At 49.4% G+C, this 13,055-nt stretch overlaps 1 protein-coding gene, 1 non-coding gene and 2 pseudogenes across 2 annotated transcripts; 1 reads left to right on the forward strand and 3 right to left on the reverse strand.

Annotated features, from left to right (window-relative positions):
* Positions 1-257: 257 nt before the first annotated feature.
* LOC103297836 (testis-specific serine/threonine-protein kinase 1-like) lies at positions 258-2,126 on the reverse strand. Its single transcript, XM_008154584.3, has one exon. It carries the CDS (start codon positions 2,065-2,067, stop codon positions 952-954), a length of 1,116 nt encoding a protein of 371 aa, XP_008152806.2. The 5' UTR covers positions 2,068-2,126; the 3' UTR covers positions 258-951.
* Positions 660-780, forward strand: LOC114227407 (small nucleolar RNA SNORA9). The gene has a single exon (XR_003613444.2). It is a non-coding gene; the product is annotated as a small nucleolar RNA SNORA9 (small nucleolar RNA).
* A 3,312-nt stretch (positions 2,127-5,438) lies between the features above and the next one.
* Positions 5,439-6,465, reverse strand: LOC103297837 (protein CDV3 homolog; annotated as a pseudogene).
* Positions 6,466-8,760: 2,295 nt separating this feature from the next.
* Positions 8,761-12,578, reverse strand: LOC114226684 (protein phosphatase 1 regulatory subunit 26-like; annotated as a pseudogene).
* Positions 12,579-13,055: the final 477 nt, after the last annotated feature.

The raw sequence follows: 13,055 nt of genomic DNA on the forward strand, positions 1-13,055 counted from the left end.
TTTTGTCTAAGTCCCACTATTTTGTCCCTTTACCATCAGCCTTAGAGTCCACAAATTTTTTAAATATTTAGAAATCTATTTTTTATAGGTTTAATGTTCTCTCTGGGCCCCAGGTAGATTTCTGAAAATGCATTTAACACTTCCTAAAATGTTTATTATCTCACTAAAGTGTTTGCATACTTGTGGACCCAGCAATTTCACCTTGAGAAATGTATCATAAAAAACATGGTAGTAATTTTTTTTCCATATGTGCACCTTTTATTGACTTGTTCATGTATGTTACAGAGATCTTATATTGCCCAACCATGTCTGAGAATTGAAAGAAAGAAATGGTACAATGGACAGCCTATCCACCCATTACATATCATACTCTATAAGTTCCACATACCCACCTCAGTTCATTCCTCAAAACCATAACAAAATGTTGCTGGAAAAAATGCATGATTTTCAGGGAAAATATGTGGCTCAAGGTACAAGAGATTTGTTAAGATTTTTGGATTCCAAATGAAGTCTTCAGTTTAACCAACAATCCCTTGTTTCTCGCTTAATCATCCAGTGTCTCTTTGGCTTGTGCAGCAACGCACCCAAACACATCAAAAGGCAGGCATCTTGCCTGCCACCTCAACTAACACCAACATTACTGCTCAGAAAAAGTTGGCTTGCAGCCTCCAGCGTGCTTGGGTCTGGGGTGGTCCTATGCATTCCTACGGTACTTGCGAGAACAGTTTGAGGCCTTGCCCTGCTGCATCTGGAGCACGGTAATAGAAGTTGCAGATAGTCCCTTGTTCCCTTCCAGGTCTTGGTGTGCTGGGCACTGTGGATCTACACTGTCCCATGGTAACCACTTGCCACATATGGTTAAACTTAAGTCAAACTTTAAATTCGGTTTTTATTCACAGCTGTGAAGTCTGCCTCATTTCCTGCCAGCCCCCAGGCCTTGTGAGAGGCTCACTAGGTCTTTCTCTCTGGGGACTTGGAGGAGCACCCTTCCATTGCCTCTCTGCTCAGATGCCCAGTTGTGCGGGTGATGCTCTTGATTTCAAACTGCTGGGAGGCCTGTCCTTCCTCCATCTCTTCCTGGGGTCTTGACTCTGACATCACCTGAGGCAGTGCCTCCTCCCGGGGCTCCAGGTGGGTGATAGACCTCTTTTCAGAGCTGGGCTCAGCGGACTGCAAGGGCTTGGTGCCCTGGAGGCTCGCCCGCTCCTTGCTGACAGTTGCGGGGGACAGTGTAGCCCGGGGCTTGGGCTGCATCCAGCAGTGGCTGAGGATCTCATCAATGTGCAGCCGTAGGGCGACATCTGGTTGCAAGATGCGGTAGATGAGGTCCTTGCACTCTTTTGTCAGGTGTTTCGAGCGAGGAAAGTTGACCCGGTGCTCCTTCTGGATGCGTAGCATCTTCTTGATGTTGGAGTCGTCATAGGGCATGGAGCCACAGACCATGATGTAGAGGATCACGCCCAGGCTCCAGATGTCATAAACCTTGGGCTGGTAGGGGATGCCCTGCAGAACCTCAGGAGCTGCGTACGCCGCTGACCCACAGAAGGTCTTGCTCAGGGTCAGTCGGCCGCTGTCATCACGCAGACAGCGCTTAGAGAAGCCAAAGTCAGACAGTTTGATGTTGAAGTCCTTGTCGAGGAGGAGGTTCTCGCACTTGAGGTCTCGGTGGACAATGTCCAGATCGTGGCAGTACTTGATGGCGGAGGACAGTTGGTGAAACTTCTTGCGAGCATCGTCTTCATGCAGGGCTCCCTGGTTTTTGATGAAGTCAAGGAGATCTCCCTGGACCCCGAGCTCCATGATAATATAGACCTTGCCCTCTGATGTCTCAAAGATCTCGTAGGTCTTGACAATGGAGCGGTGATTTAACATGATCAAAATCTCAATTTCCCGGGGAAGGAATTTCTCTAAGAAATCTGCGGGGGCTTTCTTTCGGTCAATGATCTTAACTGCCACATTGAACTTCAGACGCTCAGAGTACGCAGATTTGACTTTTGCAAAAGAGCCCTCTCCCAAATTTATCCCCACAATGTAGCCTCGTCGCTTGAGGACAGTAGCATCATCCATGGTGCTAAGAACATCCAGCACCTCTAAGGCTGTCCTCTACACACCTGTTAGACATGGGCCAGTGGTGTCCTCATTTACATAGGATGGAGAGTCCTTTTGGCTGGCTGGGCCTGATGTTCTTGCCTCCTGAAGGCCCAAGCTCTGGGGTGGAATGTTCAGTATTGTCTCCCAGGTGACCAGTGGGTGAAGTCATAAAGGAAGGGTGCCCTGCCCTAGCCGGTTTGGCTCAGTGGATAGAGCATTGGCCTGCGGACTGAAGGGTCCTAGGTTCAATTCTGGTCAAGGGAATATGCCAGGGTTGTGGGCTTGATCCCCAGTAGAGAGCATACAGGAGGCAGCCGATCAGTGATTCTCTCTCATCATTGATGTTTCTATCTCGCCCTTTCCCTTCCTCTCTGAAATCAATAAAAATATATTAAAAAATAAAATACAAAATAAAGGAAGGGTACCCTGGGAGAACAGGCTCTAGGTTGAGCCACTGGGACTCAGAATTCCAGAAGGCTGGCGCCTACTGAAGGCCTGCAGAGAGTAGCCTCGCACTTGGCTGGACCTGGGGTCTGTGGGGGGGGGGGCAGGGGGGCTATGGGGACACATTGGTCTGGCCATACCTCCAATCCTAGAGCCAGGACTTCTTGTTGAGTAGTGGGGCTGGTTATTGCACTGGGAAGTCCAGGGTGTTTGTAATAGTCCGGGTCCCAGCAGGAAACAAGAACACTCCAGTTGGGGCAGTCTGAGGGTCTCATAAGGGCATAAGTTACAAAGGTGGGAGCAGAGTGTATAAACCTCAATGGTAGTCATACTCCTGGAAGAGAGAGGGATGATCCCTGGCATCTGGGAAGGATAGTATAGAGAGGGCGACCTTGAGAGAGGCAGGACTGTAGGTGGAGGCCACAGTGACTCCCACAGGCAAGGAGCTGGGGAGAAATGTCCCTGATCTTTTCTCCCTTCTTCAGTCCCGGAATCCTTCCCTGTGTCCACACAAGTGGCCTGTGGGCCCTGCAGCAGATGGAGCAGGGTGAAAGTGGGTCAGGAGGGGCAGAGCCTTCAAGCCTGGGGTCACTGCCTTTAGGAAGCCAGGGCTCTGCCCTGTCCTGGCTGGTTTGGCTGGATTCTTCACCTCCCATACTTCTCTGACAGTGACCCCACTTGGGGGACAGCTGGCAGGAACTTCTGCTCTTGCTGTGTGTTCCCTTCTGGGGGTCTGAACACCCCGCAGCCTTGGCAGGGCTCCTGGAATATCTGGGGCTAGGGCAGAGCTGGACCTGGATCCCACATTGAGTACCAGCAGCTCCTGGAATGCTCTGAGGATGTGCCAGGGGAGGAGTCAGTATTGGACAGGGACCAGTTTCTGCCAGCAGTGGGGCCCTCCACTGTGACAGTCCCTTTGTCTAGGCAGCTCTGACCTAGCCCCTTGGTTTCACCTTAACCATATCTGCCCAGAGGGAGTTGGTGCCTCTCAGATGGCCTAGCTCGGCCAATGGTCTGTACACACCAGATAGCGCAGGTACTGCCCTCCTCGGTGCTCACTGGGATGCAGGGTGTTACACTCGAGGTCCAAGGCAGACAGCAGTGCCTTCCTACTCAAATTCCCTGTCCAGGCAAACCCAACAAGAAATTGGCAGGTTGGGAGTGGACGGACACCAGGCCTCCAGCCCATTAGATGGGGAGAGAGGCATGGAATCTAGAGGCGGGAGGGAATGCCCTGTGTCCTCGCCTTAGTATAAGGGCTGTTGGGTGCAGTCTGTTGTGGGCAGGATGGAAAGAGTGGTTAGTATGGTCCTGGAAGGGTCTCACTATACCTTCTTCCTTCCAGGGGACTCAGATCTCTTCTGTCTGAGTGGAGTCAGGGTGGGAGCCCAGGTGTACTAGTAGTTTGTTATTGCCACTCTGGCCACTGGCACCTATAGCAGCCTCTGGCCATATGCATACTGATTTTCACAACAGTTTAAAGAAAAAGAAATGGTTGGCAGGTCTGTCAGGAGATCCTGTAACCCACCAGGAGTCTGATTCCTGCGTTAACACTTATCAAGACTCAACTTCCATAGAAATATGCTCCCATATCAGTATAGTTTTACTCACCCACTTGCTTCACTCTTGCCTGTAGTAAGTCTGCAACTCCCGCCACTAGGCAAAGGGATTTATTACAGAGAAACCCAGACTCTGCATCAAATAGTCACACACGACTTTGACATATTTCTATTGAACCAAAGATACAAAACCAGGAAATTGCCAGACTATCTCATTAGATGGACAGAAACTTTTCAGTAATCCTGGGTATCTTCCTGAAGTTACAGGATTGAAAAAATGACTGGATAGTTTAAGCTGTAAATATCAAAAACAGACGTGCTACATCACCTGTTGTTCACCCCTAACTTTAAAGACACACCAGAGGGTTGATAACAGAGCTACCCTGGGACAATTTCTACATTTACAGAATGTCTAATAACTTAAAATTTTCAGCATAAGTATATCTGGAGCCGAAGCCGGTTTGGCTCAGTGGATAGAGCGTCGGCCTGCGGACTCAAGGGTCCCAGGTTCGATTCCGGTCAAGGGCATGTGCCTTGGTTGTGGGCACATCTGATTGTTTCTGACTCTCTATCCCTCTCTCTTCCTCTCTGTAAAAAAAATCAATAAAATATATTTATTTTTTTTAAAAAATAAGTATATCTGGAATTGTCTATCATTGTGAGTTCTGAGAGTGTTAAGCACTTCCATCCAGCTAACTGAGTTCTATGCAAGATCCATGAAACCTAAGTGGGTTTTAAGTTGAGGTTCTGCTCATGTTGCTTTGAATTTATAAGAATGGGTCAGTGGATCCCTTGGCCTGAGCAGAAACCATCCTCTTTTCACTGCAGTTAACTTTACAATTAGACCTGATTCCAGGAGGCTATAGCAGCACCTGATGAGGATTAACAACAACAAAAATCACCTTTTACAGTAGATCAAAACCCAGACAGCTAATTCTCTGCAGGATTTCTGATAGGTATCCAGCAGAGCTGGATGCAAGTTTTGCATTGCCACTTAACAGCTATAACCTTCTAATCCAGAAGTTGTGCTCCACATGAGTCCACATGAGTGCAGCAAATTTGAGGTACTCAACCTTACAAAGGCTCAGTACCTGAACATAAAAAAGATTTTGAAATGACCACTGGCTGCCATTTTTGTGGGTTTTTTCCCCCCAATCTCCCTAAATTCAATATACATAAAGAGCAGTTGTGACACTTGAAACTTCCATAGTGCAATAGGGCCGGTCACTTATATAGAGAGGTCTGCATTGCTTGCTGTCAGTCCAGCAGAAATCAGATGATAATGGCTGTTCATGGTGATTAGTGTGGTCTAGTTACCTTAGAAGGGTTAGCAAAGACCATTCCTTAATTGTACTGTGTAGTTGGTTTTCTATTTTTAAGCACAGTGTGCTGGTTGTCTAGCTGAAGTTTAAGGGCCTGGTTTTTTGAAACCTCATCTCTGCCTCTAGTTTTGTGTCTTACTAACAACTCCAAAGCTCTTCTCCATTTCTTTATCCTTTTGGCTTTCTACCTTCTCGGCAATGGACTGCGGGGATGGGAACGGTGTATTGCTGTATGTTTTCTGGTGGCCCTTGTGATGTTTTCCTTGTGGTTAACCTGGCTCCAGGAGGCCTATACACACCATTAGTCATTGCCAGTTCTGGGGTTTCTGTAATGATTGCTGGAGCAGGGGGTGCTTGTATCGGAGCTGATTTATTCCAGGGACCTGAAGATTTTTCTATACCACCACCACCACCTCCTTCACCTTCTTCCCAATTATCACCTGGATCTTCTCTTTTTTCACTGCCATCTTCTTCCTTTTCACTTATTTGCATTGCTTGAACTGTGAGGCTGCTATAGTCAACCTCTTTTTAAAAAAATCTATTTATTTTATTAAAAAAAATCTTTATTGATTTTTTTACAGAGAGGAAGGGAGAGGGACAGAGAGCTAGAAACATCGATGAGAGAGAAACATTGATCAGCTGTCTCCTGCACACTCCCCTACTGGGGATGTACCCGCAACCAAGGTACATGCCCTTGACCAGAATCGAACCCGGGACCCTTCAGTCCGCAGGCCCACGCTCTATCCACCAAGCTAAATCGACCAGGGCTTAAAATCTATTTTTATTGATTTCAGAGAGGAAGGGAGAGGGAGAGATAAAAACATCAATGATGAGAGAGAATCATTGATGAGCTGCCTCCTGCATGCCCCATAACCCAGACATATGCCCTGATCAGAAATCGAACTGTGACCTTCTGGTTCATAGGTCAACACTCAACCACTGAGCCACATCAGACAGGCTAGTCAATCTCTTTTTTGCTCAAATTCTTTCCATTCATCTTCATCCTTCCTCATGGTGGCAGCCCCAGGCCCCCCCGCCCCCAAGGCGCTCGCTGTCCGGTTGCTTAGCTCCTTCTTGTTTTCCCCCTAATTGAAGGAGTTGTTGTCTAGGCTCTGCTCCTCCATTTAGGCCATGACCTTGGCCTTCTCCACCTGGATGGGTGGGGCTGGTAGTGGGTGCAGCCCGTGGGATTCCAATAATGGTAATAATTTGAATGAGGCCATAGCTACACATATAAAGGATTGGTTGAATGAAATCATAGTTACCATGGATTATTAGGAGTTAAAAATCAGGTTGTTAAAGCTATTTAATCACCCATGGGAAAGGATTACAAAATATTAGGTACCTTCTGATCTCATTTGTATGTTTTTTAAATGTGTATATGTGTAGCCAAAATATATCACTGGGAGGTGATATACTGGCTTATTAACAAGGGTTTATGTGGGTTGTATACTTGTAGAATATTTCCATCTTAAAATTTTGATTTATCTTTAGTTTCCAGAATTTCTACATAGAATATGTTTATTTTTTAAAATAGATTTTTATTGATTTCAGAGAGGAAGGGAGAGGGAGAGATAGAAGCATCAATGATGAGAGAGAATCATGGTTGGCTGCTTCCTGCACACCCCCTACTGGGGACTGAGCCCACAACCCGGGCCTGTGTCCTTGACCAAAATCAAACCTGGGACCCTTCAGTCCGCAGGCCGACGCTCTATCCACTGAGCCAAACCTGCTAGGGCTGCAACATGTTTCTTTTATAATGAAAAAAGGTGGTAGTTTTAAAATGCTTTCTGGAAGAATTTTATGTTAGCTATTTGGTAAAGTCCACAATTGCCTCTACCCTGTATTTGCGCAATTCCAATTTTAGTTTCGTAGAGATTGGCAAGTTTCTTAAGATTGGCAGGAGTTATGACAGTTCAGCCAGTTCTGCAGACCGTTGACTAGGCCTGGAGGATTATCCCCCTTCCACCCCGTGTACAAAGAGTTTTATTGAGCTTTTAAAACCACGTAGTCATTGAACAGGACTGCACATGAAGCAATACAGGCCCCAGGGAACTGGGGTGACCTGTGAGAGCTCCCTCCTGGGACTTCCACTTGCACGGGCCTGGGGATCGGCCAGTGTGTTTGCTGTTGTTTGTACTTTAAAGGTTCTCAGGTCAAAGGCTGTGGCTGCAATGTGTTCAGGGGTCATGCTCAGCCTCTCTACCAGGGGTCCCTTATAACGAGTGATGTCCAGAAGCCTCTAGATAGAGACCTAAGGGACTTGGGGGGGGGCACTGGGGGGTGACACTGCTACTCCCTCAGGCATAGCCAGGCATTTCCATGCAATCACCCCAAAGTACCAGTCTCAGAGACACTAAAACCTGGCTGTGATGTGAGTGATATATGGAAGCCACAGAAACTGCAGTCTGGGACGCCCTACAAAAATCAAACAGCTATATTTTCCAAAACTAGTTTTCACAGCACTTAAAAAATTTACAAAAGAAAAGGTACAAAAATCATCCCTGCCGGTGTGGTGTGGTTGAGCATCGACCCATGCACCAAGAGGTCCCCAGTTTGATTCCTGGTCAGGGCACATGCCCAGGTTGCAGGCTGGGTCCCTAGTAGGGGGTGTGTAGGAGGCAGCCGATCAATGATTCTCTCAGGATCTCATCGATGTTTCTATCTCTATCTTCCTCTCCCTTCTTCTCTCTCTAAAAATCAATAAAAACATTAAAAAAAAAAAAAAAAGGAAATCCAAGGGTGGTGCCTGGTCATACTGTTAAACAAATAAAAAATAAAAGGTATAAAAATCATATTTATTAGGACACATGTTAAATAAGGGCATCATTTCCTGTTAATGTACATATGTACAGGGCAGTTACAGTGGCCCCCATTCCTCCACTACCCACAGTGTCACCTATACATGCACAGGTACAAGTACATACATGCGCCATCCACAGATACGCTGGCGCCAGGACCTGTACTCACAGCTTGAGGACTTTGCCCCTGACCATGGACCACCATCCTCCATGGAGGTGCCGCTCAGCTCACTGGGGTCACTGCCCCAGGCCTCCTGTTCTCCTGTCTCTATCCACCCTCCATCTATACCTCAGATCCAAAATGTCCCTGTCTGAACCCGAGTTCCCGCTGTCGTGTGAGCCGAGCGCTGCCAGTGCCTTCCTCTTGGGCCAGTGTGAGCTTCCAAACATGGGCCACTCTGCAGCCCCAGAAGGCGAGCCCTGCAGAGGCCGGCTGGCGTGGCCCCCAGGAGGCATTCTGCCCACAGTGCAGAGCAGCGGGGAGAAGCCTGCAAAGAGCAGGCCTTTCTTGGGGCCGGTGGTGAGGCCGGGCCCCTTCTCCCTCTACCTCTCCAGTTCCCCTTTCCACGCCATGTCCCTGCCTTCCAAGCTCAGCGCCCTCAAGCTCTGTAGCCAACTCTGGTGGGTGAAATCACCCCATGGGAGAGCAAAGTGGACCTGGGGTCACCCTCCCTGTCCCCTTTCGGGCTGCGGCTCCCAGAGGTCATGGGCCCCCATTGTGCTCCCCCCCCCCACACCGTGGGCTCTGGTCTTAGTGAGGATAAAGTTTTCTCATACCTGCAGGTGACCCTCTGGCAGACACAGTTCCACTGGTGCTGCTGGGGGGCGCCAGCTGGCCTCTGGACAGAGCAGTGGGGATGGAGGCCGGCTCTGTGCGGGGCCACCCCTCGGTCCAGTCCGTAATTGGCTGAGGGGTCCCCCTGCCCTTCTGGCCCTGTGTGCCCAGGGCTGAGGCCACCACCTTCCAGCACAGTGGCTCTGGCCTGGGCACGCTCCCCAGCCTGAGCATGGTGGGAACCCCCTCCTTGCATTTCTAAACCGCTCATGGACTCCCTGTCCTTTTTGGACAAAACCTTCCAGATATCGAGCTCGATGCTATTGTCACTGTCCACGGAACTGCTGTCAGACTGAGAGCTGGGGCTGGAGGCTGATTGGTGAAGGCTGTGGGCCTCCGCCTCGCTGGAGGACGGATGCCCTTCCCGGCTCTTTGACCTGATGGGAAGGTCAGGGATGTGCTCCAGGGCCAAGCCCAGCCCTACACAGCTTTGTTCTCTCTGTGGGGCTGTAGAAGCTGCTGGAAGGTTTCCTCAGCAGGTCCTCCCGGCTGTCCCTTTTGGACTTTGACAGGCGGCTTTTCAATAAGGGCGGGCTTCTGTCCTTCCAGCCTCTCTGGAGGCCGCCTGCTGACCCAGGGCCCGTGTCTCGGTGGACCTTCCTGCCCACAGCTCTGGGGTCCCTACACCTGCAAGGCTTCTTGAGCTTCCACTTGGATCATAACAAGTCCTTAATGGCGGTGTCCAGGTCCTCGTTGCTGTCCAGTGAGCTACTCCTGTCCTCAAAGCTCTCCTTCTCGTCCACACTCCTCGCCTCCACAGACTTCCCATGGCCCGGCGTCACACTGCCCCTCGCATCCAGGGCCACATGGTCATCACCCAGCCCGACAGTACCGCAGGGGAGAGGCTACCCCCTGGCCTGCCCTCCCTTCCAGGCACCTTGCTGGCTTTTCTTTGGCCAGGCTGTGCTTTTCTCTGGCCGAGGTCAGCATCTGGGGCACCCTTCTTTGCCATCTCTCTTGTTTTCTTTATGGACGGCCACAGGGTATTGCCACCTCCTCTGCATTTCCCTTTGCAGCTCAGCGACAGGGCCAGTGTTTTAGAGACAGGGGCCTTGGGGCCACCAGCCTGCCCGTTGGGGCCAGGCAAGGGCAGTGGGCTGTGTGCGGACTGTGGGCAGGTGTCCCTTCTGGCCAGCAAACCCCTGGACTGTGCTTTTAGTGCCCCAAACATCTGGATCTCCTGCTCTCTAGGCTGTCGTCACTGTCCATGGAGCTGCTGTCACCTTCGAGCAGAAAGGCACATTTGGGGATAAGGTAGCGGGCTGGCAGACAGAGGCCTGTCACCACCCTCCCCAGGGATCGCAGGATCGTTTTGGAAATGTCCAGGATCCCTTCAGTGCACATCAGCTCCGCAGACATGTCTGCCCGACACAAGGACCGGTCCACAAACTTGCTCTTGGCTGCTGTTTCCTGGGATTGTAAGGGCTTTGGCTTCTTTTAGTGGCTTGGAGGATGGTCAGGCTCAAGGCCACCCAGGCCAAGGTCCACAGCCTTCGAGGCCAATGGCTTCCACTCACCTGGCATTTTCCTGGGGGTTTCGGACAAGGCAATATTTGTGGCATGGCTCGTGCCATGGATAAGAGGGCCAGGCTACTCCTCCTTGGGCAGGGTTTTCTACTATGGGTCCCTGCTCACCTCCTTCCTCTTCCCCAGCCAGTACAGTTGGATGACCACCTCTTATGGCTTTGTAGATTTTTGTGAGTGGAGAACTTAACAAAGAAAGAAGCTGCAAGCTGTAGTGATGAGTGCAAAGGCCACTGAGCACCTGCCCTCATTACCCTTCCCATCCATATTTGCCATTGGACAGTCCACTTTGGTTTGGCCTGGTTGTTCAATTAACAACCTTTGTCTAAGTACTAGAGTGATACAGATTCTGTCTGTTTAGTAGCACTTGGTGGCCCCCAACGATAGTTAACTATTGACTATGAAGATAGTAGTCACCCCTTAACTCATCTGAGTACCCAGCTAACTCATATTCAAAGCACACCTGGAAGATGGAGGTCTCTAAAAGTTGCTTTACTAATGAAGACAGCAGGGCACCAAGAGGTTAAAAGATTGGCATATTTACCAAATTCCAGTATAGTGCTTGCATGGGTCAGGCACTATTCTAAATGCTTGGCAAATTTTAAGCCATATATGCTTCATAACAACCCTATGGACATGAATATTGCCATTATGCTCCTTTTGAAAATGAGGAAAACCAGGCACAGAGAGGTTAGGCAACTTGACCAAGGTCACACAGCTAATAATTGAACCAGGTTTTGAGACCAGGTGGACCGGTTCTAGAGTCCATGTGCTATGCTGCCTCTCCCAAAGCCTGTTCTTAGGTTTCCAAAGGCTGCTTCTGTTTGGGGACCAGCCACAGAAAATGATTGACAGCAACTTTACTCAGGAGTAATCAGCCATGATCTGCATGATGGGAGAACAAGGGCAGACTTCGAAGGATGTGTGATGTGATGCAATGAAAGCCAGCCCCAGAGTGATACAACCCACAGATGGAAGGAAATCTTTGCCCTCGCTCTTGTTGGGGCACGCAGAAGAGGTCAAAGGCAGCACTAATCCTGAAATACAAATCTGGTGGCTCAGCTGACATTCTCTCAGCTTGAGCACACCCACATTTCAAGAGCACACTTCTACATTGGCAAATAGAAAGAGATGCTCATAACCCACCATTATTCTCTCACTTTACCATGGATTCAGGAGACCTATGTTCCCATGGAAACACTATGGCACCTCTTTCAATGAACTTCCCTTGGGGTTCTGTCATGAGTGAGTACATCTTGTCTTCCATATTTACAAACTGCATTGCTAATGTTAAAATCTTTTTTTGATATCTCGTTGTTCCTAGGACAAAGGTCTAAGTCCTCAATGAGGTCTAAAAGGACCAAGATGATCTACTGCCAACCCTGATTCCATTTCTCAAAAGGGGCTTTGATCTGGGACTGTACTGGGCCTGCCCTCCTCCTGTCCCCCTCCCCCAACCCACCCCCACCCTGGTTAGTCAGTGCAGCTAAGTGGTCAAATCGGATCTGAAAGGCTTTTCTTCAGCCTTTCCTGACTGCTCTCAGCTTTCCACAACCCTCTTTACAATGGAAATATATTAATTATATGTATAATTATATGTGTAATGTATCCATTCAAAACCTGCTAAAACTCCTGGTGCTGGAGACTCGAGAAGTCCAAGACCCCTTTTCTGTCTGCAGTAAAACGCATGGGCAGATCTGGAACACACCTAACCCTGCTTGGAGCCGTGGCTGACTTCCATGCGGACTTCGTAAAGCCCTCACCCTCACCCGGGTCGGCGCCTGGACATTTAGATAAAGACCTGAGTTTAGGATTCCTGCCCCAAGTTCCTGCTATGGTTTTCCCCGAGCACCTTTTAAAACGTGGAGTCTAAATCTGAACCCAGTACCCAGGTGCAATACCACTGGCACACAGTTAGCACTTTGACCTGGGAACTCCTCTGAAGAGACCCTAGAGTTGTTTTTGTGTTTCTTGTCTGTGCTGTCACCATCAGGCGCGCCATGCTGTTAGCTCACGTTGAGTATGTGAATCTATAACTAGAGCCAAAAGGCTTTTCCCATTGACCTCTCAGTATGACACGGGGAATCGATTTTGGGGTCCTAGTCAAGTAGACAGGGCAGCATTTTACAACTGTTAAAACACGGTCTCTTTAAAAATCAGCGGCAGAACCATTTATAGAAACCAGATGTTCTGACTTTTGGCCCGACCATGTTGCTAATTTTTATCATCCCGTGAATTGGGCGAAGGCGGCACCGGCAGGACTGGACGCACGATAGGCCTGACTTGCACGATTTCCAATGCCCACGGCTAATCTGCGGTGTTAAATCCTAGAGGGCGCTTTTCCCGCGGTGTCCGGGAGGCGGGGCCCCACTTTCCAACGCAGGCGCCCTCGGGTCACGGCTCTGCACCCGCCCACCAAGGGGTGACCCAATAGCCCTCAGCCCCGCCCCTCTCTGGCGCAGACACCCAATGGGCGGCT

This window comes from Eptesicus fuscus, chromosome 1, assembly GCF_027574615.1.
Source record: "Eptesicus fuscus isolate TK198812 chromosome 1, DD_ASM_mEF_20220401, whole genome shotgun sequence".
In the NCBI taxonomy this organism is placed as follows: Eukaryota; Metazoa; Chordata; class Mammalia; order Chiroptera; family Vespertilionidae; genus Eptesicus; species Eptesicus fuscus.

Excerpts from the sequence above, each read along its gene's own strand:
- LOC103297836 (XM_008154584.3), bottom strand. The coding sequence starts at position 2,067 with ATGGATGATGCTACTGTCCTCAAGCGACGAGGCTACATTGTGGGGATA.